Source organism: Manis javanica, chromosome 4 (genome assembly GCF_040802235.1).
Source record: "Manis javanica isolate MJ-LG chromosome 4, MJ_LKY, whole genome shotgun sequence".
In the NCBI taxonomy this organism is placed as follows: Eukaryota; Metazoa; Chordata; class Mammalia; order Pholidota; family Manidae; genus Manis; species Manis javanica.
Genome location: NC_133159.1, coordinates 38005114 through 38030730, shown reverse-complemented (window position 1 = coordinate 38030730; position 25617 = coordinate 38005114). Strand labels below are relative to the sequence as shown.

At 38.5% G+C, this 25617-nt stretch overlaps 2 protein-coding genes across 7 annotated transcripts in view; one reads left to right on the top strand and one right to left on the bottom strand.

Moving 5' to 3' along the window:
• The window catches only part of SPATA6 (spermatogenesis associated 6), a 149205-nt gene extending 138557 nt beyond the window's left edge, over positions 1-10648 (top strand). For all 4 annotated transcript variants that reach the window (XM_037021958.2, XM_037021957.2, XM_073233899.1 and 1 more), the window contains one exon: positions 703-10648. In XM_037021958.2, coding sequence (XP_036877853.1) covers positions 703-883 — 181 coding nt within the window. In that variant the 3' untranslated portion in view covers positions 884-10648. The remainder of the gene's footprint in view (positions 1-702) is intronic.
• A 136-nt stretch (positions 10649-10784) lies between these two features.
• SLC5A9 (solute carrier family 5 member 9) overlaps positions 10785-25617 on the bottom strand; it is a 40112-nt gene continuing 25279 nt past the window's right edge. For all 3 annotated transcript variants that reach the window (XM_073233893.1, XM_073233896.1, XM_073233894.1), the window contains one exon: positions 10785-25597. In XM_073233893.1, coding sequence (XP_073089994.1) covers positions 25389-25597 — 209 coding nt within the window. In that variant the 3' untranslated portion in view covers positions 10785-25388. The remainder of the gene's footprint in view (positions 25598-25617) is intronic.

Below are 25617 nucleotides of genomic sequence, written 5' to 3'. Positions count from 1 at the left end.
CCAAAAGTGGTTCATAGTCAGTCTACTTTTCTTCTACTCCTTGAGGACAATCGCAATATACTGTAGTAGAAAGCCTTAGGGCCACAGCCATAGTATCCCATTCTGGCATTTACTAGCTGATTAGTCTTAGGCAAGTCACATTGATTTCACTTAGTCTCAGTTTCCACAGTTTCGAACTTCAGAAGGTTGTAAGACTTTTTGATAAAAATATGTAAGTATATATAATATATAAATATACATAGTAGTTCAGTACCTCATATTCAGTCACTTCTGCGTGCAAAGTAAGCCCTGTACTTTACATACCTTCTCTTTGATGTTTAAAAAACTACAAAAGTACAACAAAGGAAGCTGAGACTGGACAATTAAATAAATTGCCTAAGACCCCACAGCTTTATTAAGGAGTAAGCTGTCATTCTATTCCAAGTCTGCCTGACTTCAGAGGCTGGGCGCTCGCGTGACTGGCCATACCACACCGTCTGTGCTCTGCTTTTACCATGCTGCCCTTTCTCTCTTCTCTGAATTCTTTTTTAACTGTGTTTCTTGACACATGATTTTCATTTTATTGTTTTGTAGTAATTTCATGCAAATAGTGTCACTATTTGAGTAGCCCATACCCATTAACTACTCAGTAAATATTTGATTTATATAGTACTACCTCACATTTAGTTTCACTAGTTTTAATCTTTTAATCCTTTTTTATAGCTTATTTCAGCAGCCACGTGGTACTCTCCATTTTGATGATGGCGAATACTGGTCCAACAGGGCAGCCTCTTATAAAGGAAAATCCCACCGACCCATCTTTGAGAACAGCATGGACAAGATATATAGGAACTTATACAAAAAGGCCTGTGGTTCTGTTTCTCATACACAGGAAAGCTTCTGAGACCATCCACAATAAACTGTATGAATGCTCATGTTACCTTCTCAATGAAAATGTTTGATGTGATCAATATACCTGTATTCCTTTATTTCATCAGGTGGTTCTAACTGAGTACAGTAGTTAGACTTGAATAGGTTCATTACTTCAAAGGGTAAATTATCATAGGGAAGCCTTTTTTTCTGTATCACAGAAGAGAGTGCTGTGTTTCAAAAGTCAAAGCGGTGCAATGCAATCACAGCTTCCAATCTGATGACGAGGAAGAATATCTATCTCCAAGTCCAAGAATACTCTCTCTAGAAATATTCTTCTGCCTTAGTCACCTTGTAATTTTCTTTCTTTCTACTTGACTAGTTATCTTGCATAAGATTTAATGAATATTAATTTCTTTTTCTACGAAATGAGCAGAAAGATGTATTGTACTGAAATGAATTTCCCAAGAGCTTAAGCCCTGCTTTAACTAATATTTTCTACCTTTCACCCCACCACAGAAAAGACTACTTGTATTTCTTAACTAATAAGATGTAGCTTTCTTTTTAAAGTTTGTCTAGTCATTCACTCTTTCTTCTCTAAACTACCTAAGTTTCCTTCAATGCATAACAATTACCTAGAAACAGCAGTGCCATGTGTGACCCAAAATGTGAATTTCTGACTTTTAGAGGCAGAATCCTTTGCATGATTTTCTGTAAGGGCATATCTTTTGGTGCAGCCAAAATAAAAAAAAATACTTTCTGTTAGTAAGGATGTAGAAACTCAGAAAAAATAAAGGAATTATATTTACTTTAACCACTTTAGAGTTTTCAAAGGCACTGAATGGCCCAAGACAGTAGTATTCTTACTTTAAAGGACACTTGGAACCATAAAGGGGAGTAAAATATCATAGCAAAATTCTGTACTGAAAAGCCTGTTGTTCCTACCCCCCCACCAAACGTACATCTGTAAAGCCAGCAATGCTTTGAAGATATGAAGAAACCAGTTACCTCCTATTTACCAGAGAGTGAGTGGAAAGAATACAAATAATAGGACATGAATGAACTTGGCTTATAGACCTGGAGAGTTGACTACAAGATAATGTTTTTCAGTGACTCCAATTTTGAATTCTACTGTTACAATTTTTTTTAAAACTGACTTGGACTCCATTAAAATTAAAGTTAACATGTAAAATTGGATAACTTATTTTAGGAGAAAATACATTAATACTTGTTATCTAATAATAGGATTTTTAAACTTCATGTTAAGTGTATTTTAGTATGGCCATCTGTGATACATTGGAAAGCACATCAGAGATGGGGGCCAGAGTCCTAGGCTTTCGTCCCATCTCTGCCATTTTCTGGCTGAGTCTCTTTAATTCTCTGATCCTCAGTTTCCTTAGTTATCAAATGAAGAGAATATAGTAGATTAGCATTTCCTGAGCAATGTTCTGTGAACCACTGCTCTAGAAATGGCTATAGGAATGTAGATACAAGGATTTCATTGGTCGTTAAAGTTTAGGCACATCTGTGCACTATATTCACCCCTGAGAGAGTCATAGGTGGGATGAGAACAATGAAAGGGGGTGCTACTGATGCTGAAACAACAGTTATAAACTGGAGCTCTCAAAGCAAATTGGGACATGCGCTCCTTAGAGTCAGAATGAACACTAGCATGTTAGAGCCTCTAAGAAATCCCAGCATAAACCTGTTTTGTTCTAGCATCTAGTAGAGTCTGATACAGGTTGGTGCTTGTTAGGTATTTTTTGAGTTAACCCAGAATTTCCTAAACTAAGTTGAGTGTGTAACAGTATTTGCTTTTATGGCCACTTCTTCCCTCCCATTCTGCTCCCTTCAACTACCCACACTCCCTGTCAAACACTATCCTAAGGTACATGTGGACATCAGTTGTGGATATGGTGGACTAAAGCATCACTGAATTAACCTCTGACTGTGAGTTATATAATGATGTTTTGTACAATAAGCTTTTGAAGATCAACATTTAATAATGATTTTTTTTAATTCTCAGTGACACTTATGTTTTATGTTTTGTTTTTGCTTTTTTTTGGTTGTGTGTTTGTCTAATCAAATGAAAAATTCCTCCATTTAAAACTTGCTGCTTGGTGAAAAGAACAAATTTGAACTTCAAAGAAAACCTTTGCTACCATAGAAAATCTCCTGAGTAAGTAGCACAGACATTACCTAGTGCACCTGAATCTGCCATTGACTATGACAAAGGCAACAAAAAATGGGTCTCAAAGGGGAATTTAAGAAAATGATATTCTGAAAGACGTTGTCCTGTGGATTAAATCTGACATCTCTCTGAAGGATCAGGTACAAATTTCCAGATACATAGCATCTTTGCTAAGAGTCTGTCTCTATCCTCTAAATGAAGGAGTGGTCTTTGTTGCTATCTTTAACTATTACTGGGAATTCTTATATTGTATTATCTTTAAAACCTTTAAGAACTAATAGTTGTGTTTTCACATCGAAAGAAACAGGAAGGTGCAGTTTATTTTCTTAACCTTTTCTCTGTATTTCCTACAATCTAGTAACAGTTATTCCGACTTCAAAAGACAAATGGATCTTACTTTCCTTTTAATGTATTTTTTTCTTTCAATAAAAAGAACAGTTTTAGTAAGGAAAATGTCAGTTCAGCTAAGAAAAAAGATGAATCATTGAACTGAGAATGAGTCTTCCCTGGAACCACTACTACTTGCATAATCTTGTTTAAGTCATTTATCTTGGAGCTCAGTTTTCTTACCTATAAGGTGATGAAGGGATTAATTCAGAATGATCTTTCAATGTTTCAACATTTCTATAATTGTGTAACTGATTACTGTGAAAATCAGGAAGTTCTAGGCCATGTTGTGACCTAAAAGAGCAAGTCCCTGATTAAAAATCTGGAGCAAATAGAGGATTCTCATTATTGTGTTCATTTTCCAGTAATAGCTTTATTGACATATAATTCACATTCTATGAAAATCACCCTTCAAAAGTATACAATTGAGAGGTCTTTGGTATATTCACTGTTGTGCAACTATAACCACTAATTGTAAAATATTTCATCACTCCAAAAAAACATTCTATACCCATTATAACTCCTCACTCCCTTCTTTCCTCAACTGGCAACCACAAACCTGCTTTCTGTTTCTATGCTGATTTTGGATATTTCATGAATCATATGTGACCTTTTGTGTCTGGCTTCTTTCACTTAGCATGTTTTCAGAGTTTATCCATGTTATAACATACATGAGTACTTCATTTCTTTTTATTACTAAATAATAATCTGTTGTATGGCTGTACCACATTTTGTTTATCCATTTATGGACATTTTCATTGTTTCCACTTTGGGGATATTATGAAAAGTACTGGTATGAATATTTGTGTACAAGTGTTTATAAGGACATACCTTTTCATTTCTCTTAAGTATACACCTAAGAGTGGAATTACTAAGTCATATGGAAACTATGTTTAATGTTTTGAGGAACTTCCAAACTCTTTTCCATAGTGACTCCATCATTTTACAATTATTTTTCTTTATTTTTACCTTGCCTTAGGATCTTAGCCTAGTAACACATTCAAGCATTCATCCACTCATTCATCACATATTTACTGAGTACTATGTTGGATTTAGAGGGTATAAAAATTTTAAATATATCTTCCCACAGTCATGAAGAGTATTGAGAGACAAACAACAGTGTACTTAGCATTTCCAGAGGTTTGGTAAATCTATGTTATAAGAATGGGAATCGGGGATTCTAGCTTGATATAACAGAAATTGCAAAAATGTGAAAATAGGAGAGAGATATGATTGTTCAGGAATCATGTGCCTTAGTTGGAGATGGCGTGCAAGGTTGCAGATGATGGGAGCGAATGAGTGCAGTAAGAATGGCAAAGGGAATTGGCAGGCCAGGAGCAGCATTAGAAGGTGACCTTTGAGCTGGACACTGAAAGATGGGAAGGACTTTAAAGAATGGGAAATCAAGATGGAATAAACTAAATACTGATGAGGTTTTATAAGGGTAGAGGTGGGATAGTAGAAAATGCCCAGTGATCTGTTGAAAATAAAGACCTAGAACTTGGAAGGACACAAGAATAGAAAAACAGGTTTTTAAAGTCAAATAAAAATAAATGAAAGCTCTATGTTGCTCTTGTACTGATTAGTAAGTGACCATAATAGGCGCCTGAGAGTAGTGGACCCCAAGCAATTGCATTTTTTGCTTATTATTAGGGCCCTGGTGATAGCAAGTTAGTTAAGGATCACCCTTTTAGAAATTAAGAAAGATATCCTCCCCCCACATCCCACATTTTCTAACTATCTTGAAATCCATGCACAAAATGAAGAGGTAAGAGAGAACCCAACTTTTTGTTAATGAGTTATTATGAGAGTATTATTTATCCCTGAATGAGCTACTTTGTGTTTAATTATATTAAGTTTCTTAGACAACTAGAACTTATGACTCTTCACACATTTAACAGATATTATTGAAGGTCTACTTTGTTCCAGGCAGTCTGTAAGGTACTGATTGACTGATTATCCAGAGATAAACAAAAACATAGTTCCTGACTTGAGTTTGAGAGAGGAAACTGACACTTACGGTGAGAGAAGTACTATAATAGAAGACAGAAATTCTGTGAGGCCAAAAAGAAAGTCTCAGTATTTTTAGAGATGTCATAAGCTTCAGAGAGAGATGATAATTGAAATTGGTTGAAACGCTATCTAGCTGGCCTGGATAGCATAAGCCTTAGAAAATCATTTACTAGGATTTGTAAAGTAGGAGGAAAATAACTCAACACAGACAGATAGGAGCTTATATACTGCCACACTGTCTTGCCTGTGGGTTTCAGCCCTGGACAAGTTCACTGTGGATTCACTGAGACTGAAAAAAGTGACAATGGAACTTTGTTGGCGTAAAAGGGTTTATACCCAACTTTATTTCCACAGTGCAGATCAGTCACTAGAATCCCATCCACTCAGAGTAGGTCTGCAATCAGCAAGCCGGTCTCTGCCTCTGGGACTCTGCCCCCTGCAGCTGTCTCAGTATCTATCCTCGGCGCTGCCACCACCCCAGTCTCTGCTCTCCTGCAGCCTTGCAGCCTGCAGCTGTGCAGCAGCCCAGAGCACTGGGTGGAGCTCTTTATGTAGAATCAATAACAATGTATTGCCCACACATGGGTAGTGAGCAAGCTGACCAGGATCAGGTGAGAATCCTGGCCATAGGAACCTTTCTCCACATACACCTACTCTGTTCTCTAAAGGTTAATAGTTAAGAAGCCCCTACTCTTTTTACCAAAAATAATTGATTTTGAAGAAAATAGGTTTATCTATAAATAATCAAAAAAGTAAAACTTGCTGCATTTTTATAGATCACCTGCACATAAGTACTGAACACAAGTTAGATAAATCAGGGTTCCTGAAATCAAGAAGCTTACCTTGACTATTGATGGAGCATCAGGAATGTAAACTATCACAGTATAATATCTGTGGATTTCCTCAATTTTACTTTTATGGTCTGATTAGGCTCTTCTAGCATAGGTGTGTTTCTTCATCTTTGTATCACCAGCACCATAATCTGGGCATATCTTTATTATATCACTTAACAAACCAAATTATTCAGTGACTTTCTTATGTACTTTCTACTGGTCTACTGGACTATGTATCTTTTTCTACTGGTCTAGCCTGTAGGGAAAATGGAAGTTCCTATGGCCAGGATCCTCACTTAACCCTAATCTACTTGATGATGTAATTGGCCTACTGCAGAGGCTAATGCTTACACACCCATTGGCAGTGAGCCATTATAATTTGTGTTACTATAGAAAGAGCTCTATAGTACTCTGCCCAGAGGCAGAGACAGAGACTGAAAAGGAGAGGGATTCGGATTGTGGACTTTCCAAAGGCAGATGTGATTCCAGCACTTGACCTGCCACCCTGAGAATAACGCTTGGTACAAGCCCTTTTATTCACAACATTCTGTTGTTGTTATTCAGTCTCACTGAATCCAGAGTGAACTTGGGACAGTCCCCCTCATGCAAGACAAAACCTAATGGAAGAGAATGTAGTCTGCTTCAATTTGTGTAGTATATCAAAGTTTTCAGGCATTTTGGTGGGGGAGTTTACTTTCCATCCCCAACTTAATGTCTTCTTTAAAGTTCTTAAACCAAAGGAATTAAAGTAATCACTTTGGGTAGTATGGATATTTTAACAAGCCACATGGTAACCACATACACAAATACATACAGAAGATAATAAAAAAATAAAGGAATCAAAGAATATCACTACAAAAAATTCAGCAAAGTCCAAAGGAAGACAACAAGAGAGGAAGAAAAGAACTACAAAACAAAATGACAAAAGTAAGTCCTTTCCTATCAATAATTATCTTATACATAAATGGACTGAACTCCTCAATCAAAAGAAACAAAGTAATTGAACAGACAATAAAACAAGACACGGCTATATGCTGTCTACAAGAGACTCACTTTATATTTAACAACACACATAAGGGTAAAAGTGAAGGAGTGAAAAAATGGTATTCCATGCAAATAATAAACAAAAGAGCATAGGTGGTGGCTATATTAAAATCCAAAAGTTAAAAAACTGTTACAAGCATCATTACATTTCTATTGCAATAAAAGTTTGAGGAAGTTTAGGTTTTTTAGTTTGTGATATAGTTCAGAAATAAGCTGAGAGCAAACCTTTAGTGTTTTTGAACATATGTAACAGAAATGAGAATGTATATCCTGTTAGAGTCTTTGTTTTATCAATGAATCTCATCCTTAACAGGAGTGTTTTTGTGTGTCTTTTTTGTAAAATGAGTGATACATACAAACAAAGTGTTAAAGAAGGATTTAGGTGTATATAGATTTTCAGAAAGGTCTATTTCCGGGGGATTGACAGCACCATTGTATAGTAGAAAGAGCACTTCCTTCTTAACTTTTCTGAACCTCATGTTTCTACCTGTGAAATAGGATATTGATAAATATTACCCTCCATTCCTCAGAGGAGTATTAGGATGAAATAGGAAAATAAATGTGGAAATTCTTTGACATATATTAGGCACTATCATAATTGCTTCTTGGAAATGATCTGGGAAAAGGAATTTGCAATTGGAAAATATTCCATCTGGCATAATAATAATAACACTGTTGGATCTCAAGTTGAACAAAGCTTGGATTTCTCTCTCTGAATTTGTCACCTCTGTTTACTTAACCTTTCTGAACTTATTTTCTCACTTGTAAAATGGAAGGTATTTTCATAGAGTTGTTGTGATCATTTAAAGATGCCTGTGGAGCATCTTATACAATGTATGGTGTTCAGTATAGGCTATAAAAACAAAAATTCCAAGTCAGTGCAGAGATGTAGTATTCTGAAAGATCTTGAAGATCTGATTAGAGGGAAAAAATGGGATATGAGCTACATGAATGAACATTAAAAAAAATACTCAAAGTCATTATAAGACTGAGTTATTCACATCAGCCTAATACCAAAATCAGGCAAAGACCCCACCAAAAAAGAAAACTACAGAACAATATCCATGATGAACATAGATGCAAAAATACTCAACAAAATATTAGCAAACCGAATTCAAAAATACATCAAAAGGATCATACACCATGACCAAGTGGGATTCATCCCAGGGATGCAAGGATGATACAATATTCGAAAATCCATCAACATCATCCACCACATCAACAAAAAGAAGGACAAAAACCACATGATCATCTCCATAGATGCTGAAAAAGCATTCAACAAAATTCAACATCCATTCATGATAAAAACTCTCAACAAAATGGGCATAGAGGGCAAGTACCTCAACATAATAAAGGCCATATATGATAAACCTACAGCTAACATCATACTGAACAGCGAGAGGCTGAAAGCTTTTCCTCTGAGATCGGGAACAAGACAGGGCTGCCCACTCTCCCCACTGTTATTTAACATAGTAATGGAGGTCCTAGCCACGGCAATTAGACGAAACAAAGAAATACAAGGAATCCAGATTGGTAAAGAAGAAGTTAAACTGTCACTATTTGCAGATGACATGATATTGTACATAAAAAACCCTGAAGACTCCACTCCAAAACTACTAGAACTAATATCAGAATTCAGCAAAGTTGCAGGATACAAAATTAACACACAGAAATCTGTGGCTTTCCTATACACTAACAATGAACTAATAGAAAGAGAAATCAGGAAAACAATTCCATTCACAATAGCATCAAAAAGAATAAAATACCTAGGAATAAACCTAACCAAGGAAGTGAAAGACCTATACCCTGAAAACTACAAGACACTCTTAAGAGAAATTAAAGAGGGCACTAACAAATGGAAACTCATCCCATGCTCCTGGCTAGGATATCGTCAAAATGGTCATCCTGCCCAAAGCAATATACAGATTTGATGCAATCCCTATCAAATTACCAATAGCATTCTTCAATGAACTGGAACAAATAGTTCAAAAACTCATATGGAACTACCAAAGGCCCTGAATAGCCAAAGCAATCCTGAGAAGGAAGAATAAAGTGGGGGAAGGGGGATCTTGCTCCCTAACTTCAAGCTCTACTACAAAGCCACAATAATCAAGACAATTTGGTACTGGCACAAGAACAGCCACAGACCAGTGGAACAGAATAGAAACTTCAAACATTAACCCAAACATATATGGCCAATTAATATACGATAAAGGAGCCATGGATATACAATGGGGAAATGACAGTCTCTTCAACAGATGGTGCTGGCAAAACTGGACAGCTACATGTAAGAGAATGAAACTGGATCACTGTCAAACCCCATACACAAAAGTAAATTTGAAATGGATCAAAGACCCAAATGTAAGTCATGAAATCATAAAAATCTTAGATGAAAACATAGGCAAAAATCTCATGGACATAAACATGAGTGATTTCTTCATGAACATATCTCCCTGGGCAAGGGAAACAAAAACAAAAATGAACAAGTGGAAATATATCAAGCTAAAAAGCTTCTGTACAGCAAAGGACACCATCGATAGAACAAAAAGGTATCCTACAGTATGGGAGAATATGTTCATAAATGACAGATCTGATAAAGGGTTGACATCCAAAATATATAAAGAGCTCACACACCTCAACAAACAAAAAACAAATAATCCAATTAAAAAATGGGCAGAGGAGCTGAATAGACAGTTCTCTAAAGAAGAAATTCACATGGCCAACAGACACATGAAAAGATGCTCCACATCAATTGTCATCAGAGAAATGCAAATTAAAACCACAGTGAGATATCACCTCACACCAGTAAGGATGGCCATCATCAAAAAGACAAACAAAAACAAATGCTGGCGAGGTTGTGGAAAAAAGGGAACCCTCCTACACTGCTGGTGGGAATGTAAATTAGTTCAATCATTGTGGAAAGCAGTATGGAGTTTCCTCAAAATGCTCAAATAGAAATACCATTTGACCCAGGAATTCCACTTCTAGGAATTTACCCTAAGAATGCAGCACTCCAGTTTGAAAAAGACAGATGCACCCCTATGTTTATCACAGCACTATTTACAATAGCCAAGATATGGAAGCAACTGAAATGTCCATCAGTAGATGAATGGATAAAGAAGATGTGGTACATATACACAATGGAATATTACACAGCCATAAGAAAAAAACAAATCCTCCCATTCGCAACAACATGGATGGTGCTGGAGGCTATTATGCTCAGTGAAATAAGCCAGGTGGAGAAAGACAAGTACCAAATGATTTCACTCATATGTGGAGTATAAGAACAAAGGAAAACTGAAGGAACAAAACAGCAGCAGAATAACAGAACCCAAGAATGGACTAACAGTTACCAAAGGGAAAGGGACTGGGGAGGATGGGTGGGAAGGGAGGGCTAAGGGTGGGGAAAAAGAAAGGGGGCATTACGATTAGCATGTATAGTGTGGGAGGGGCACGGTGAGGACTGTGCAACACAGAGAAGACAAGTAGTGATTTTACAGCATCTTACTATGCTGATGGACAGTGACTGTGAAGGGGTACGTGGGGGGGACTTGGTGAAGGGGGAAGCCTAGTAAACCATGTTCTTCATGTAATTGTAGATTAATGATACCAAAATTAAAAAAAAGACTGAGTTATTCAGATTTTTTGGTATGGCTCTTAAATTTATTAGTTTTTTAACTTATATAGGTTGCGCAGTATTATGGAAAGTGCCATATATACCTGGATTTGAATTCTGTACTATGGTGCTACCTAGAGACATTGAGTCTTAATTTTATTATTCATAAAATGAGAATGATACCTACCTAACATGGTTACTCTGAAGAATATATTATGTAAATGATGCAAAGTGATTATAGCATTGTGCTTGACAAATAGTAAATACTTTTATATAATCCAGCACCCTATCTCTGTCAATGTTTCATTGTTTTGTGCATAAATCCACCCTGGCATAAACAGCTGCCTTAGCGTGATTATTTCTATTTTTTAAAATCCTGTTAATCTTGTATACTTTGTACACTTTGGTAGAGGTATTATGTATAGATTTCACAAGTGAACCAATGCATGACTTCAGTGTCTCAGAATATTGTCCATTTAAACTGTTTATGTGACTTCTCTCACTTGTTAAGGTCTTATTTTTAAAATAAAAATAAATTTACTTTGAGGGTATGTCCTATAAAACCAGATTTAATCTTAGGAATTTTGTTATATTTTTCCTTTGTTTATTTTGGATTTAATACAATTACATCTTATAAATTAACCATATTCATTTGATTCAGAGGATGTTAGTGGTAAAAGTTACAGTAAATCACCCTATTCAACAGAAGTAACTAGATAATCTCAGCCAGATGACATCTCTCTAGATCTTAAGAATTTATAATGAATGTGACTCAGCAATCCCCTTTTTCAGAAAATAATACTGTTTGACAATAGTCATGGAAGTGTGTGTATGTGTGTTTATGCATGCACATGTATTATACACATACATACACAGACACATGCACACATATATACACATACCTTTTTTTAAGTAGATCCAACTCAGGTTTACCATGTAATTTAATTCTTCAGAAGTGTTAATGTAAAAAATTTTAATTATGGAAATGTCCTTTAGAGATCTAACCTAAGATATAAATAAAATAAGTAAAAGATAAAATTATTTTTGGAAATTGCTGGCTAATGAGTATTATATTTTAGTTATTGCATCTTACTGTATATGAATATTCACTGCCAGAAAAATAGCCTAGTAAGTACACGGCCTCTGTAGTCACACAGCTAGATTCAAATCCCACTTCAACCACTTAATAGCTGTGTGACCTTGGACAAGTTACCTGATTTCTTTGTGTCTCAGTTTCTCAATCTGTAAAATAAAGATAATATTACCAAACCCATGTGGTCATTATAAAGATTAAGTTAGTTAAAAAAATGCAAAGTGCTTAAAGCAATGTCTGGCACATGGTAAGGACTCTATATTGATATTATTTACTGTTATTATTATGAAGATGATGATGGTGATGTAGCTGACTGATTATCTATTGGACTCCTCTGAAATGTTTTTTCTGAAATAGTTACTAGTATATAGCTCCCTTCCCCCCCTTCTGTTTTTAATAATAATCTGTTGTTAAGTAACATGTTATATTGAAAATGAATCTGCCACTCTATTTAACAAGGACATGTTAAAAATACTGCCCATTTTCCTAAAGGATAGAAAAAATATGCTATCCCGATTCTCTTTTGTGGCCCAGCGGTTGTTCACATATATATTCCTAAAACTGTGCTGCATAAAAAAAGTGTTTTGGCATAGAAGCTGCATAATTTGGAGAGGTTTTTATTGATAATCTTAAATAAAACAGTCAAACTCATTTCAGTTCCACTGAAAAGCCAGGGAGGAAGGGATTGTTTTTGCCAAATGAGAGAAAATATGCTAGCTTTTGAATTGGGAAGTATTTTCAAGTGTTTTTTGTTGGGAAAATGGGAGAAAAAGAACGTTTGTCTTAAGTGAATTTTTAACTAGCAAACATATTAAGCCATGCAAAAAGTATTTCCACCAAACTTTTATGATAAATAATAGCTTGTATTTTATATAGTTTACCATTTTTAAGCATGTTTACTTAAATTATTTTATTGTATCTCTCCATAACACAGTTGTGAGTTAGGTAAGGCAGGGGTTTTAGTCTACATTTTTACAAATGGGAAAAGTCGAGTTCGGGTTAAGTGTCTTTGGCTGGTCACACAGTTGGAGTTTAAGTGACTGAACTAAACCCAGATATTAGTATATTCACATAAATATCCTATAGTACATTTTCCTTCTATTGCCTGATTTTCCTAAGGTATTGGATTTAATAGTGGATTTTAAGAGGTGATGCTTGATTTTCAGTGATTGATTTGCTTCTATATTTGGAGGAGGCTTGTCTTCCATTACTCACATTTAAAAACATACATATATTTGTGTATAGTTCCAAGCATTTAAAAATATATATATTTGTGTATAGCCACCACCACTAACCGCCAGCCAGGGCCTGGCACACAGAAGGTGCCCAAGCAACATCCACTCCTTAATCTGTTCTTTCCTTTCCCTCTCCTGTATGGCCTGGGCTGGTGGGCTGTCTGCAGGAGCCTCGCAGAGCAGCAGGTGGGCAGCAGAGGATAATGAAGAAGGATAATGGCTGGTTCTTGATTTCCACGTGAATTATATACCTTTTGAGTTATTCATGGGTAATCTTTAAATACCAAGCTTTTTTCTCCCTTCATCTAAATAGTGAGCCAAGTCCAGTCATTTATGTATTCATTAGGAAAACACTGATTACCTACTATGGCCTAAATATTCTGAGTGGCATTGGGCAAATATAACATAAATAAGAAGACCTGACGTCTCACAAACACGTTAGAGTACAGTATGTTGTAAAAGGACCAGTGTATCATGGATATATACAACATAAGTAAATGTATGAAGGAGATGTTTGGGTGGGTGCTTTAGGAACATGAAAGGAAGCAATCACTTCCTTAATGTCTGAAGGAAGACATCACAAAAGAATTAGCCTTTCATCCTGATGTTAATGGATGATTTTAGCAGAAGAAGAGAGGTAGGCAGGGCGTCAGAGGTTGTGTGGACATTAAAGACATACAGCATATTCAGGGACTGCAAGAGGTTAGAGTAGAGGGGTAGATGGTGAAACTGGGGCCATGAGGGTGAAAAACAGGCTGAAATCACACCAAGGCCCTTCTTATACCTTACTATAGAATTTGAATTGTGTCCTCATACCAAAAAATCTTGAGGTCCTCAAATAATGCCATTTTATTCTCATAGTAGCATTAAATAGTTATTATCTGACATCCCAAAGGTCATATTAAGCCCAAGGGTAAGGGTTATGTAGTCTATATTTCTCCAGACATCTTTCATCTTTCAGCACATTTACTGAGCACTTGTGTGTCAAACACAAAAAGATGATGTAAAAAAATTCTTAAATATTCTCACTGAATTTTCTATCTAGTTTAGCAGATGACAGAAATACTGGAAAAGACCACAGTAAAAGATATCACAAAGCAATCTATAACTGCTGAAGAGTCAATGAATTCAAAAGACAGAGGGAACTAAAGTCATTTATCTGAAAGGCTTTGTGAGCACAGAGGGGAGATATGAGTTCTGAAAGATGGTTGGATGAAAATAGGAAAGGAGAAAAGAATTTTAAGTGAAAACAATTGAGCAGTAGCATAAAAGTGTGGAAATAAGGAGTAGCTAGGAGTGTTTGGGGACAGCAAGTTGATCATTTGCCTGGAGTTAGAGTTTCATGCAGGGGAGAACACCATTAAGTACTGACAATACAAATACAGCTTCTAACTTCTAAATGAAATGAAATCTTAAGAAAAGCTGTTTCTGAATTCACTTTTGATCCATCTAAAGGATCTCACATAAAACTCAAACCTCAGCTGAACTTTAAAAAATAACTATTTCGTAAATAGATAGAAGAGTATTTCCTGGTATTAAGATACTTTCAAACACTAAAGTCATTGCCAGAGATTTTCCAGCTTAAACTCATGCTGTTTAAATGCAGTAGAAAGAGCCTTAGAGAGCCTTTTATGTTTGACTTAGGCTTTTTTTTTTCCCAAGGAAAAAACAGTAAAATCCAGCCACTGGCCCTTTGTACATAAAGAGCATAATTGTCACATCCTGAGCTGCTAAATGCCTGTTTCATGTATTGTTTGCTCATAGCCAGTGAACTTTAGGGCTAATTCCTTCTTGCCTTGGACCAAGAATGAAACTATACAGATAAGGACCACCATTACTCGGATATAAGAGATTAATATAAAAATATTTTCTGATGAGCTTAGAGTCACTGTTACTTTATATCAGTTTTTCTAGGTAAATATTTCAGCTTTAGCTGGACCTTTCAACCATTAATTCTCTTCTGATTTTAAAAAAACTGCATAAAAATTGGAAGGTTTTTAGAAATACTCATATGACAGTAAAAATGAGATAATTTAGTAATAGCTTTTGTATATATTATTGTCATATTCTATGCATTTCTACAAAGTTGTTAGTTTTTTTGACAAATTTTGTATCTTACTACTTTAATGTTAATACATACACATTTCTTCATTTTTCTAAAATAATGCATAAATGTATTTTTAATGATTATCTAATATTGCATTGATACACTATGAAGCAATTTAACCATTCCTCTGTGGTTGGACATTTATGTTGTTTCCTAATTGTGTGTGTTTAGTATATATTTAAACCAAGGAGAAATGTGTTTGCACCAAAGGTAGATTATATGTTCTACTTAATGCAATGTGCAAGCAGAAAATGGATGACAGAGAGTTGTTCTTCCCTCCTTGTTTGTTTGTACCAGAACTCTATTATTTACATACATTTTAGCCTCTGTGCCATTTTCAGAAGCTTTATTTGTCTCACTTACTTTTTGGTTTGGATAAGCCTTAAATATAAAATCCATCTGTGAAGCATATTGCATATTCTCATTGAAAGCTAGAAACCCATTTTTAATTAAAACTTTATTCAGCACTCATGGTTCACTTTGTCCTGTTTTTATTATGAAACACTTCATCTTCTTCCTAAAACACATATGTTTTATACATTTCAAGATGTTCCTTGTTGCTCATGCAGACCTAGTTTCTTGATGCTGTCAGCTCACCACCATATGTCCTGGCTGCTCGTTTTGCTTCCTTTTCTGGCGTTTGTGTAGGCAACAGCTTGTATGTAATGCAAGTTAGGCTTATTCCACTTTCTTTTATAAAACTTGTCAGAAGATAAAATAGCAAACTGGAAACACTGCATGATTATCTGACTTGTTAGTTTATATGTGATTATAAAGGATGTAGCCTGTCTTAAGCTCCTATTGTTTATAAGAAACTATGTCCAGTGAGACCTGAAGTCTTGCCAGATGTGAATAATTACAATTAGGATACTATTGGGGACTCCTTGGAAATAGCACAAATTACATAAATTGCAGTTCTTCAGTATTGATTATGAAACCAAATGTGAAGACTGGGGGAAAGGGAGCATAAAAGTGAGATTATCCCTTTTATTTCCAGCAACACACCATTGTGCTTTCATCTGAAAGTCTCTGCAGGATTGTCCCCACCACATATGTGATATTTGAGATAAGTTGTGCTGTACTTCAAGTTAGGTATGGTCAGAAGTGAACTAATTTAAAAAGGAATGATGTTTAGGTTGGATCTGAATTAGCAAAGGCAGTGGTATTAAAAAGTTTGCTTTGCCTTTAAAGAAAATTACCAAGCATGATAGGCTTTACATTCTCCCTAATACAAAATCCCAAAATAGAAAAACTTCCACCATTTGAACCTGATGAGTTCTGAATATCTGAATTTTTCAAGTAGTTCCATTATAGTTTAATTAAAATTCTTGTTCTTTTAACTATTGACTGGAACCTCTTCTAAAGTTACCATGTATTTCCTAACCGCCTTAAAACAGAGGATACTGAATATATTTTAATGCATTCCTGGTGATTCTGACTTACCAATGTGAACATCAGTTATTGTATCAGCCAGTTTAAATACAGGGCTGTTTAACTGCAGGAGAGCCATTTGTGCCTGAAATGACTGCCTCCATGTTGAAATGGCTCTGTTTTGTTTTGTTTTTAGCATTTGCACTGCTCCAGTGTTTGTCTTTCCCATGCTGACAGTCGGCACATCTCATTATTTCAGAATTTTTCCCCTCTAATTTTCTGTTCATGATGTAGAACAGGCTTGGAGACCAGGTTACCAATTAGATATGATTGTATAAAACAAGAAGGAAAATGCCCTGTCAAGGACCTGTCAACTGTTCATAGAATGGCATCAACTTTGACTGGTAAGTTTGTGTATGCTCTGTGTTTCCTCTAGGTGGACAAACCTGCTGTGTCCGAAGAGTGAGTTAGTGTAAATGTTAACAATCTGTCCTCCAAATTCAGTTAAAGAAAGGATAAAATTACTTTGGCGTAATATTCTAATTTCACAAAAATTTTAATATGAGAGAAGCTTAAGTGCATTTAGACCACATTGACATTCCTTTATGTGATAGTTTACAATACCATACAAGTTCTACCTCCTGGTTGGTTAGAATGCATGTCTTTAACTATAGTACTGTACAACCTATGATGGAAGATTAATCATTATCCCAATACAGACATTGTAGTGTGTTTTATTTAAGCTCATGGTGTCTTCTCTCTGAAATGGAAACCTTTCTTTAATCACAAACAGAAAGCTAAAATACAGGGTTTTGTATGTTCTATGTAGCCATTTTTAATGGGCTAATAATTTTTTTATTCTTTCAGTAGCACTTTACCTTCATCTCAAATACATTCGGAATTATAGCCTATAGATTTATACCATTGATAAGAGGCTTTTTTCCCCTGAATTAAGACATACTAAAATATACATCAGGTAGACAACTCTAGTAGGTCACAGAAGGATTTTCTGGAATTTGATTGAGTCTTTATGTGCTGGGCACAGTGCTAGGTGCCAAGAAAAAGGAATACAGAATGAGTGAAACTCTATCCCTGATGGAAATTAAAGTCCTATGGAGAAGGGGACAAATAGGTGGATTACACTTCAACATGAAAAAAATTCTGTAATAACTACAAACAAATCCAGTCATGAACTCTAGAGGCTGAAGGAAGAGTAAAAAAAAAGAGAGAGAGAGAGAAATGCAGGGGATGGTGGGCACATAAAGGGGCAGGAGAAAATGCTCCTTTCCTGTTTCATGGAGCAAGAGAAATACATGTCCTCAACTCAACATCAGGCATGCATACTAGAGTTGCATTCATTAAATAGTTTTGAATGCTGCTACTATTCTGTCTTGGAAAAACAAAATATCCATATGCAGAGTACTGAGAGGACAAAGGGAGAATATGGTTAATTCCTCTAGAGGAAGGAAAGGTCTAGGGAAAATTTCATCGACATTTGAGCTAGGCAATAGAGGATACACGGGCTTTCAGAAGGCAGAAATGTGCAGAAGGACAGTGTAGGCAGAGAAAAGAACAAAGATGGAGGAAGTCATGGTAATCAAGACCTCGTTATACATCCTGCCATGATTAATTCTTGTATCTTATAGCAATGGAGGAGGCACAATGTTGGGTAATAAAAGCCCTGGCTTAGTCAAACCAACTTGATTTGAGTCTTGTTGTTTCATGCACCAACTGTGTGAGATGGTGGCAGAGTGCTATATCCTTCTATGCCTCCATTGCCTCATCTGAAAAAAAGAAAATTATGTTGTTGCACCACTGCGGAGGGCATCATTCACATCATGCACAGAGGTCCTTCCTATTTCCGGTGGGCTGGGAGAATTAGCAGAGTGGCTGGCACATAATCAGTGTTCAACACATGTTAGCTACTTCAAATCGGCAGTTACAATTTTAAAGAATGAATCCATCTGAAATGGATTAAACCTTATTTATAAAGGTTTGTGCATCTCTGCCTTTGTTAGGCAATCTATGTGTTCTGGGATTAATTTGATACAATGCAAAATGTACTTTGCTTAATTTATTGGGCTTCAAATTTGTCATGAAGGAAGTATACAAAGACAAAAATAAAGCAAAGTAAAACAGAACAAAAACTAAATCCCTCAAGAAGGTTTTGAATGAGCAGCTTTTTGTTCCTATGTTGGTTCATTTGATTCATACCACAACATAGAAGTCTCAGATATATTGTTTTTTATTTATAAAACCCAACTTCTGTGACCATCCAGTGTTTCCACTGAGAACCTTTCTTAGTGCAATTTTGTAACCCTGAAGTTTAAAGAGGTTTATTGCTTCTTCTCTCTTTATATCCGGAAGCAAGGCTGTTTAGAATGGATTAGTTAATGAGAACATCTGACTCAGAAAATGGGACAGCCATGAATTTGCCTGAAGACTCAGAAACATGGCTAAGGGACAATGATTATTACCAGACTTCAAATGTCAGCAAACACTTCAGGGCTGCAGGAGAGAGACAATAAAACATACAGGGTTTCATGGCTCTTGCTCTGGGGGTCTTTGGGGCAGCTAAAAGGGAATTATTTGCTGAACACATGATAGTCTTTCTGTTACTTGTCCAAATGGATTAATTGAAGCCTGTTAACACTCTGTCTTATAAAACAGAAAATAGCCATTAAGTACCCAGCAGTGCACGTGGAGAATGCAGAGATAAGGATCTGTCTGCAGAGATCGAGTTCGTGCTTCTGGTGAGTACCATGACTAGGTGAAATCAGAGGAGCTTGGTCAGCCGTTTAGACCCTGCGACAGGTTGTATTCAGACTGAGAGGCTGGAGTTTAGTGTGCAGGGTGTTTATGAGGGAGCGCCCTGGATCCACCAGTGAAAGGGAGGGCACAGGATCAAGTGGGAGGAGAAGCTGAGCTGTGATGTGGGCCTGACAGCAGCCTTGGCCAACCCCACGGGGCTCTGGAGCTGAAATGACCCCCCAGAGTTATCTCACATTCGGCTGAAATGGCTGTGCCTTTGTACTTATTAGTTGTTGCATATGGGCTGCCCTCGGAAGGGTAGAACCTGGGGCAAGGTGGCTCTGCAGCGAGGCAATCACTGCTGGGGCTGGTAGTTGAAGGCTGCTTCCCCCAACAGCACTGCAGCAGCTGGGACAAGTACGTCCTGTCCTTGCCTCTGCCGCCCTCCACCGCCCTCCACCTCCAAATTCTATTATAGCATTTGGGGTCCAACCAGTTCGCAGAGACCTGACTGGGCAAAGAAAAGCTCCACCTTCCCTTTCCCACTTTTCTCCCAGAATAGTCTCAAGTAACTCATTATCCAAAAATCACTTACTCTGCTGGGCCAGCACCACCACCCTGAAGACAAAAATATAGACCTAATGCTAGTTCCATGAGGTTGGTTGTATTTTCCCAAAGCAGGAATTATGAAGAGGTTTTACAGCCCAGATTTCTTGGCCCAGCTCCAGACCCACAGATACAGATAAATGTGGGCAGACGCAAACATGTAGCCCACGGGTAGCTCAACATGTTTACTCAAGCCTGAATGCATCATTTTGTTACGCTTGCAGCAGCATTCATCCATTCATCCATCCATCCATCCATCCATCCATCCATCCATCCATCCATCCATCCATCCATCCACAATCCTTATATTTTTACTGTGAATAAATATAACAATATTTATCATTTTAACCATTTGTAAGTGTACAATTTAGTGACATTTAATACATTCATCATGCTGTATATCCATCACCAATCTCTAAACCCAAAACTTTGTCATCATCCCCAACATAAACTCTGGTCTCATTAAGCAGTATCTCCTTCTCCCCTGTCCCACTCCCTGGGAACTTCTATTGTACTTTGTGTCTCTGTGAATCTGCCTATTCTAGGTACCTCATATAAGGGGAATCATTCATGTCCTCTGTCTGGCTTATTTCACTTGAAGCAATGTTTTCAAGGTTCATCCATGCAACATATATCAAAATTTCATAACTTTCTAGAGCCAAATGGTACTCCGGTGTGTGCATAGACATGTTCATCATCTGTGGATAGATACCTGCTTCCTTCCTTCCGCCACAGCCTCGTAAACTGCCATCCCTTAGCATCCTCTGGTCCTTTCATTCATTCTTTCTGTTGGCATAATGGCCTTTCTAAGACAAACCACAAGCTGCTCCTTGGATACATTCATTACCCTGCAATGTATCCCTGACCCTATGCCATTCGGAGCTGCACCATGGTGCCCAAATTGCAGTGCTCGTCTGTGTGCGTAGGATTGCCTCCACCCACTTCCCCAGGCTGATCTGCTTCATTCTCCTGCAGCCACACCAAGAAGTCTCACTCTGCCCTAAACATGCCATACCCTTGGCCTACTTGTTCTTCTTCATTCCATTTTCCACACAAAAATCACTACACGCCCTTCAGAATCCACATTAAATGTCATTTCTGTGAAGCCCTCCTGAACTCTACCAGCTCACTGGTTGCCCTTTTTTCTGTTTTTCCCAAGTATGTCGTTCCTACCTCTAATTTTAGTCGTTATGGCAAGGTACTGCTTACTTGCCTGCCTTTTTCATTAGATTAACCATAGATGTTTTATTAGCTTGGACTGTAGATTTTTTGCACGTTTATTCCATGTGCCTGGAAACTAGAACAATTCCCCAAGAATGTGGCATATATGAGCAGTGTGATGGGGAGAGGCCTGCAGGTGAAGTCAGAATTCTGGGTTAAAATTTACATACAAATTGTACTGAGAGGTGAATCAAGGCTTTTGTGTTTTATTCAGGGGATAAGGTATAATGGTGGGAGTCTTTTTTTCTTCTTCCTTAAGTGAAAGTTGTAGATTTTATGTCAGATCATAGTAAAAAAAATCTGACATTTCTACATTGGGAGTACAGGCTAAAGCTGAGATTTGATTTTGAAATATGAAAGTAAACTGTAACTAACTCAGTTTAAGTCTCTAGGATTTATATTTATATATAACCTTTAAAGTTCTCCCAACTTTTCACCCTGGAGAAAAGAAGGAATTACAGTAATCTTACTCAGAGCTGGAAGTCTAGAGAGACACCCGTTCTAGGTTAATGGAAAACTGACATGGGTTTGCCTAGGCTTCTAGCAGCGCCCACCCCCTTCTAACTGATGTGAACTCTCACACCCAGGGACACAGTAATGAGTTTCACATTTTAAATCGAGTGCTTCTGTGGTCCAAGCTCAATTGCAAATTACTTCTAAAAACATTTCTTCATGGCATTTTTAAGAGCACTATTTGTTTTTAAACATCACCCTTCTACAGTCCAAAGCTATTTCTTAATGTTGTTATTGCTCATGGCAAACCCATTTCAATTCTCTGAAAACTACTTTTTAGTGCTTTCTATTTGCATTATTTCCACTCAAGTGTGCTGGCACGTGACTTGCTCTTCCTGTACCCCCTCCCCCATCAAGGGCCCATATGTGGAATTGAATCAGAAGCATACAGTGTTAGCATTAGAAGGCTCCCTGGAGTTCATCAAAACAAATTCAAATCTTTGCATTTCCCTTCCTTATCAAGGATGAATAAACTAAGGTACTGGGGCAGAGGACCCATAAGTAAGTAGTAGCAAAATTAAGCTAGGACTCAAGGACCTTCAAGTCTTAAAAGATATCTAGTTTGGTTTCCCCAGAAGCAATACATGAAAACAGGTGTAGTGGTTTATGTTGAGGGGTGGGGAAGGGTCAATCCCAGGAAACACTAGCAGGAACATAGGGAAAACATCAGACAGGGCAGGAAAGACAGCAATTTAGGATGTGTTAATGAACAGATTAACTCTGGGGGCAACTGGGGATCTGTTCCCCCAAGAACTTCTGGAGTGGTTTAGAACAAGCCCAAAGTTGTCCCACTGGAGAGGCAGGAACCTGGCAGTGCTCATCCACCAACTCTTGTTTGTCCTGGTTGGGGGCTGCTCCCAGGACTTGAAGTCCCCTGCACTTCCAGCCTGTTCTATTCAGGGGACCAAGAATTTTTCCACATCTCTCGGGAAACCTCACAGCTCTTCCTCAGAGATGAGAGGCTGAAACAAAAGGTGATCATAGGACTGGTATTTGCAAATGAATAAATACTATCCCTGTTTTTCGGGACTCACCATGCACTTTTACACCTTTCCACCTTTGCACATGCTGTCCCTTCTACCTTGTATGACTTCTTCAAAACTCCTATCCATGCTCCAAAGGCCAGCTCCAGTGTGTGCTTTTCTTTTAGATCCTTTCCTGATTGCTCAGGAAAAATGTATTGCTCCTCCATTTTTGCTCTGATAGCAGGTTATGCTGGCTCTAAAATAACATGACCAGGTACAATCATGCCTCCTTGTGTGCCCAGCTGACCTACTAACAGTAGTAGTAATAGCTAATGTTCATTGAGTTTAACAATGACTATGCACCAGGCATTGCTTTAAATACTTTATGTGAATAAACTCATTTAATCCTCTCAACAATTCTATGAAGCAGCTGCAGTTACCATCTCCATTTGGTAGGAAGGAAGCAGAGAGAGGTTAAGCAATGTTCTCAGTATCATGTAGTTACCAAGTGGCAGAGCCAAGGCTTGGTTGCCGAAGGTCAACTTGCCAAGGGCCTGCTTTTAACCACTGCATAGGACAGCCTCTCTTTGGCTGGAATAGAGAAGCGAGCCCAAGGACTGAACCGTGGGGGTATTTCTACCAGTTTTTATAGGGCCTCATGCCAGGCTAGGAAACAGTGTCTCCTATAGAACCTTAAACAGGCAAATGGAAGATTTACATTTTACAAAGGTTACCCTCACTTTAGTGCCTAGGCTGAATTGGAAGAGGAGAAATTGAGAACAGAGATTATAGACAAGAAACGATGCAGAGATCCAGGTAAGAGATAAGAAGTCCCAAGTTTGGCAGGGAACCCCCCACTGCACCCCAGCTGACCTCTGCTCCCCTCCCTAGCTGCTCCCAGCACAGCAGGGCTACCATGCATGGATATACAGCTGGTGCCCTGCACAAATGCACCTGGCCAAGGGGCATGGAGGGGCAGGAACACAGACTGGGCTCTGACTGCCACCTGTGAGCCCTGGAGAGGACTCACATATGCCAAGAAGGAAGGGCACCTTTTGCTTACTTTCCCAAAGGAGCCAGTGTGGACTAGCAGTGGACTTGCCAATTCTGACATCTTACACTATTTTTTGTTTCCTGTTTGTCATGTTTTTTCCCACCTCTGTTTTGAATTTTTGGTTTCCTCTGCTAAGGACCCTTTTTCACTCTTTCATTAATTCATTCTTTCATTTATTCATGCAATACTTGTTTTTTAGCACTCATGATGTAGCAGGTAACCTTTTAGGTGTTGGGAGGCAGGGGGAAACTTACAGTCTAGGTGAATATCAATGAAATGATTATATAGATATGTCACTCTGACACTTTCTTTGAAAGCGAAGTCAGGGGACCATGAGGCTGTATGCTGGGTGCTGGGGACGTATCTACTCTGGGATGCAGGTGGCCATGGTAAGGTCATCACTCCGCCACCAACTGAAGGAGAATCCCCCCACCTTGTGCGTGACCATGCCAGCCACAGTGCAGAGCCCACCAGGACCCTAAAGAATACTAATATAACATCTTCGAACACCCGTTAATGTCTGGGTACACAGTCACTCAGGATGTGGTCCTTGGCCCTTGCCCCTTGGGGTACTGATCTCATGAAGGAGACAAGTATTACCGCACAGCGACCCACGCTGCCACAGGAGCAGGTCCACAGGTGTAGAGCAGGGGGACCTTGACCTGGTTGTGGGCATGAACAGCTTTTGGAGGAGGGACCCAAGCAGGGTCATGGAGCTTCCCAGGGCAGGGGATGCCTAGCAGGCAAAGGGTGAGGGTCATAGGCCCAGCTTCCCTGGCTCCTCCACTTGCTCTTAAGCACAGAGCAGTCTGTCCTGACTCTTTTCTTCAACAAGTCATGTCTCCCTAAGTAGCCTTTAAGTTCACCAAGGCCCTGGAGACTGCACACGTGTGTGTGCAGGTAGGGAGAGGCAGAAGGTGAGTGGTGCCGAGAGTCCCTGCCCCCGAGCTCCCTGCCAGCTGCATTGTTTGTGCCTTTCCACCTGGTCCCTCCATCCTTTGGGCCTGACAGGCACCCCTGCAAAGCCACCAATGGAAGGGTAAGTCCCTCCTGGGTAGATGTCTGCTAGAAATAGCTGCCTGGGGGCTGGGAACTGGATAGACAGGGCAAGAAGAAGGAGGAAGGAAGGGATACAGGTGAGCAAAGATGCATTTAGATTTCTGCAATGTTCTTGCCACTGCTTTTCTTGTATCTCCCACATTTTCACCTCAAAATACAGTAAAATTCCTGAAGAGATTCGCCAAGAGGGGGGAAGCAGTGTTTTTGAGGTAGGAATGGAAAGCGGTGTGATAGAAAGAGAGCTGGAGTCAGGAGACCCAGTTCATGAGTCCTGCAGTGTGTGACCCTGAGCAAACCCCATGCTCTCTCTGGGCCGGCATTTCTCCCCTTGTCCAGTGTGCACACCGGGTGAGCTGCTCTGCAGGGGCTCCTGCAGTCCCAGCTTCTGTGGTCTCCAGCTTCAACAGCAAGGTGGGAGAAAAGCCTATCTCGATGGCAGGCTGTGTTTAACCTGTCTCCGCTGAAGCCAGGTATGTGAAGTTATGCAAAATAGCCCCAGAGGAAGACATTGATGGCCAGCAGGAGGACAGCATTAACGTTGCAGACGCTTCTCCAGAGTGGCTTCTCCTCGATGCTGGTCAGCTTCTGCTGGAGTGCGGCTGCCTCTGCTGGGCTTAGGGTTTGCTCTTGGGCCCTGGAGAGCCCACAGAACCAGCCCCAGAGCCACTTTCCCCAGGACCTGCATGGGGCTGAGGGACAAAAGTCAAGA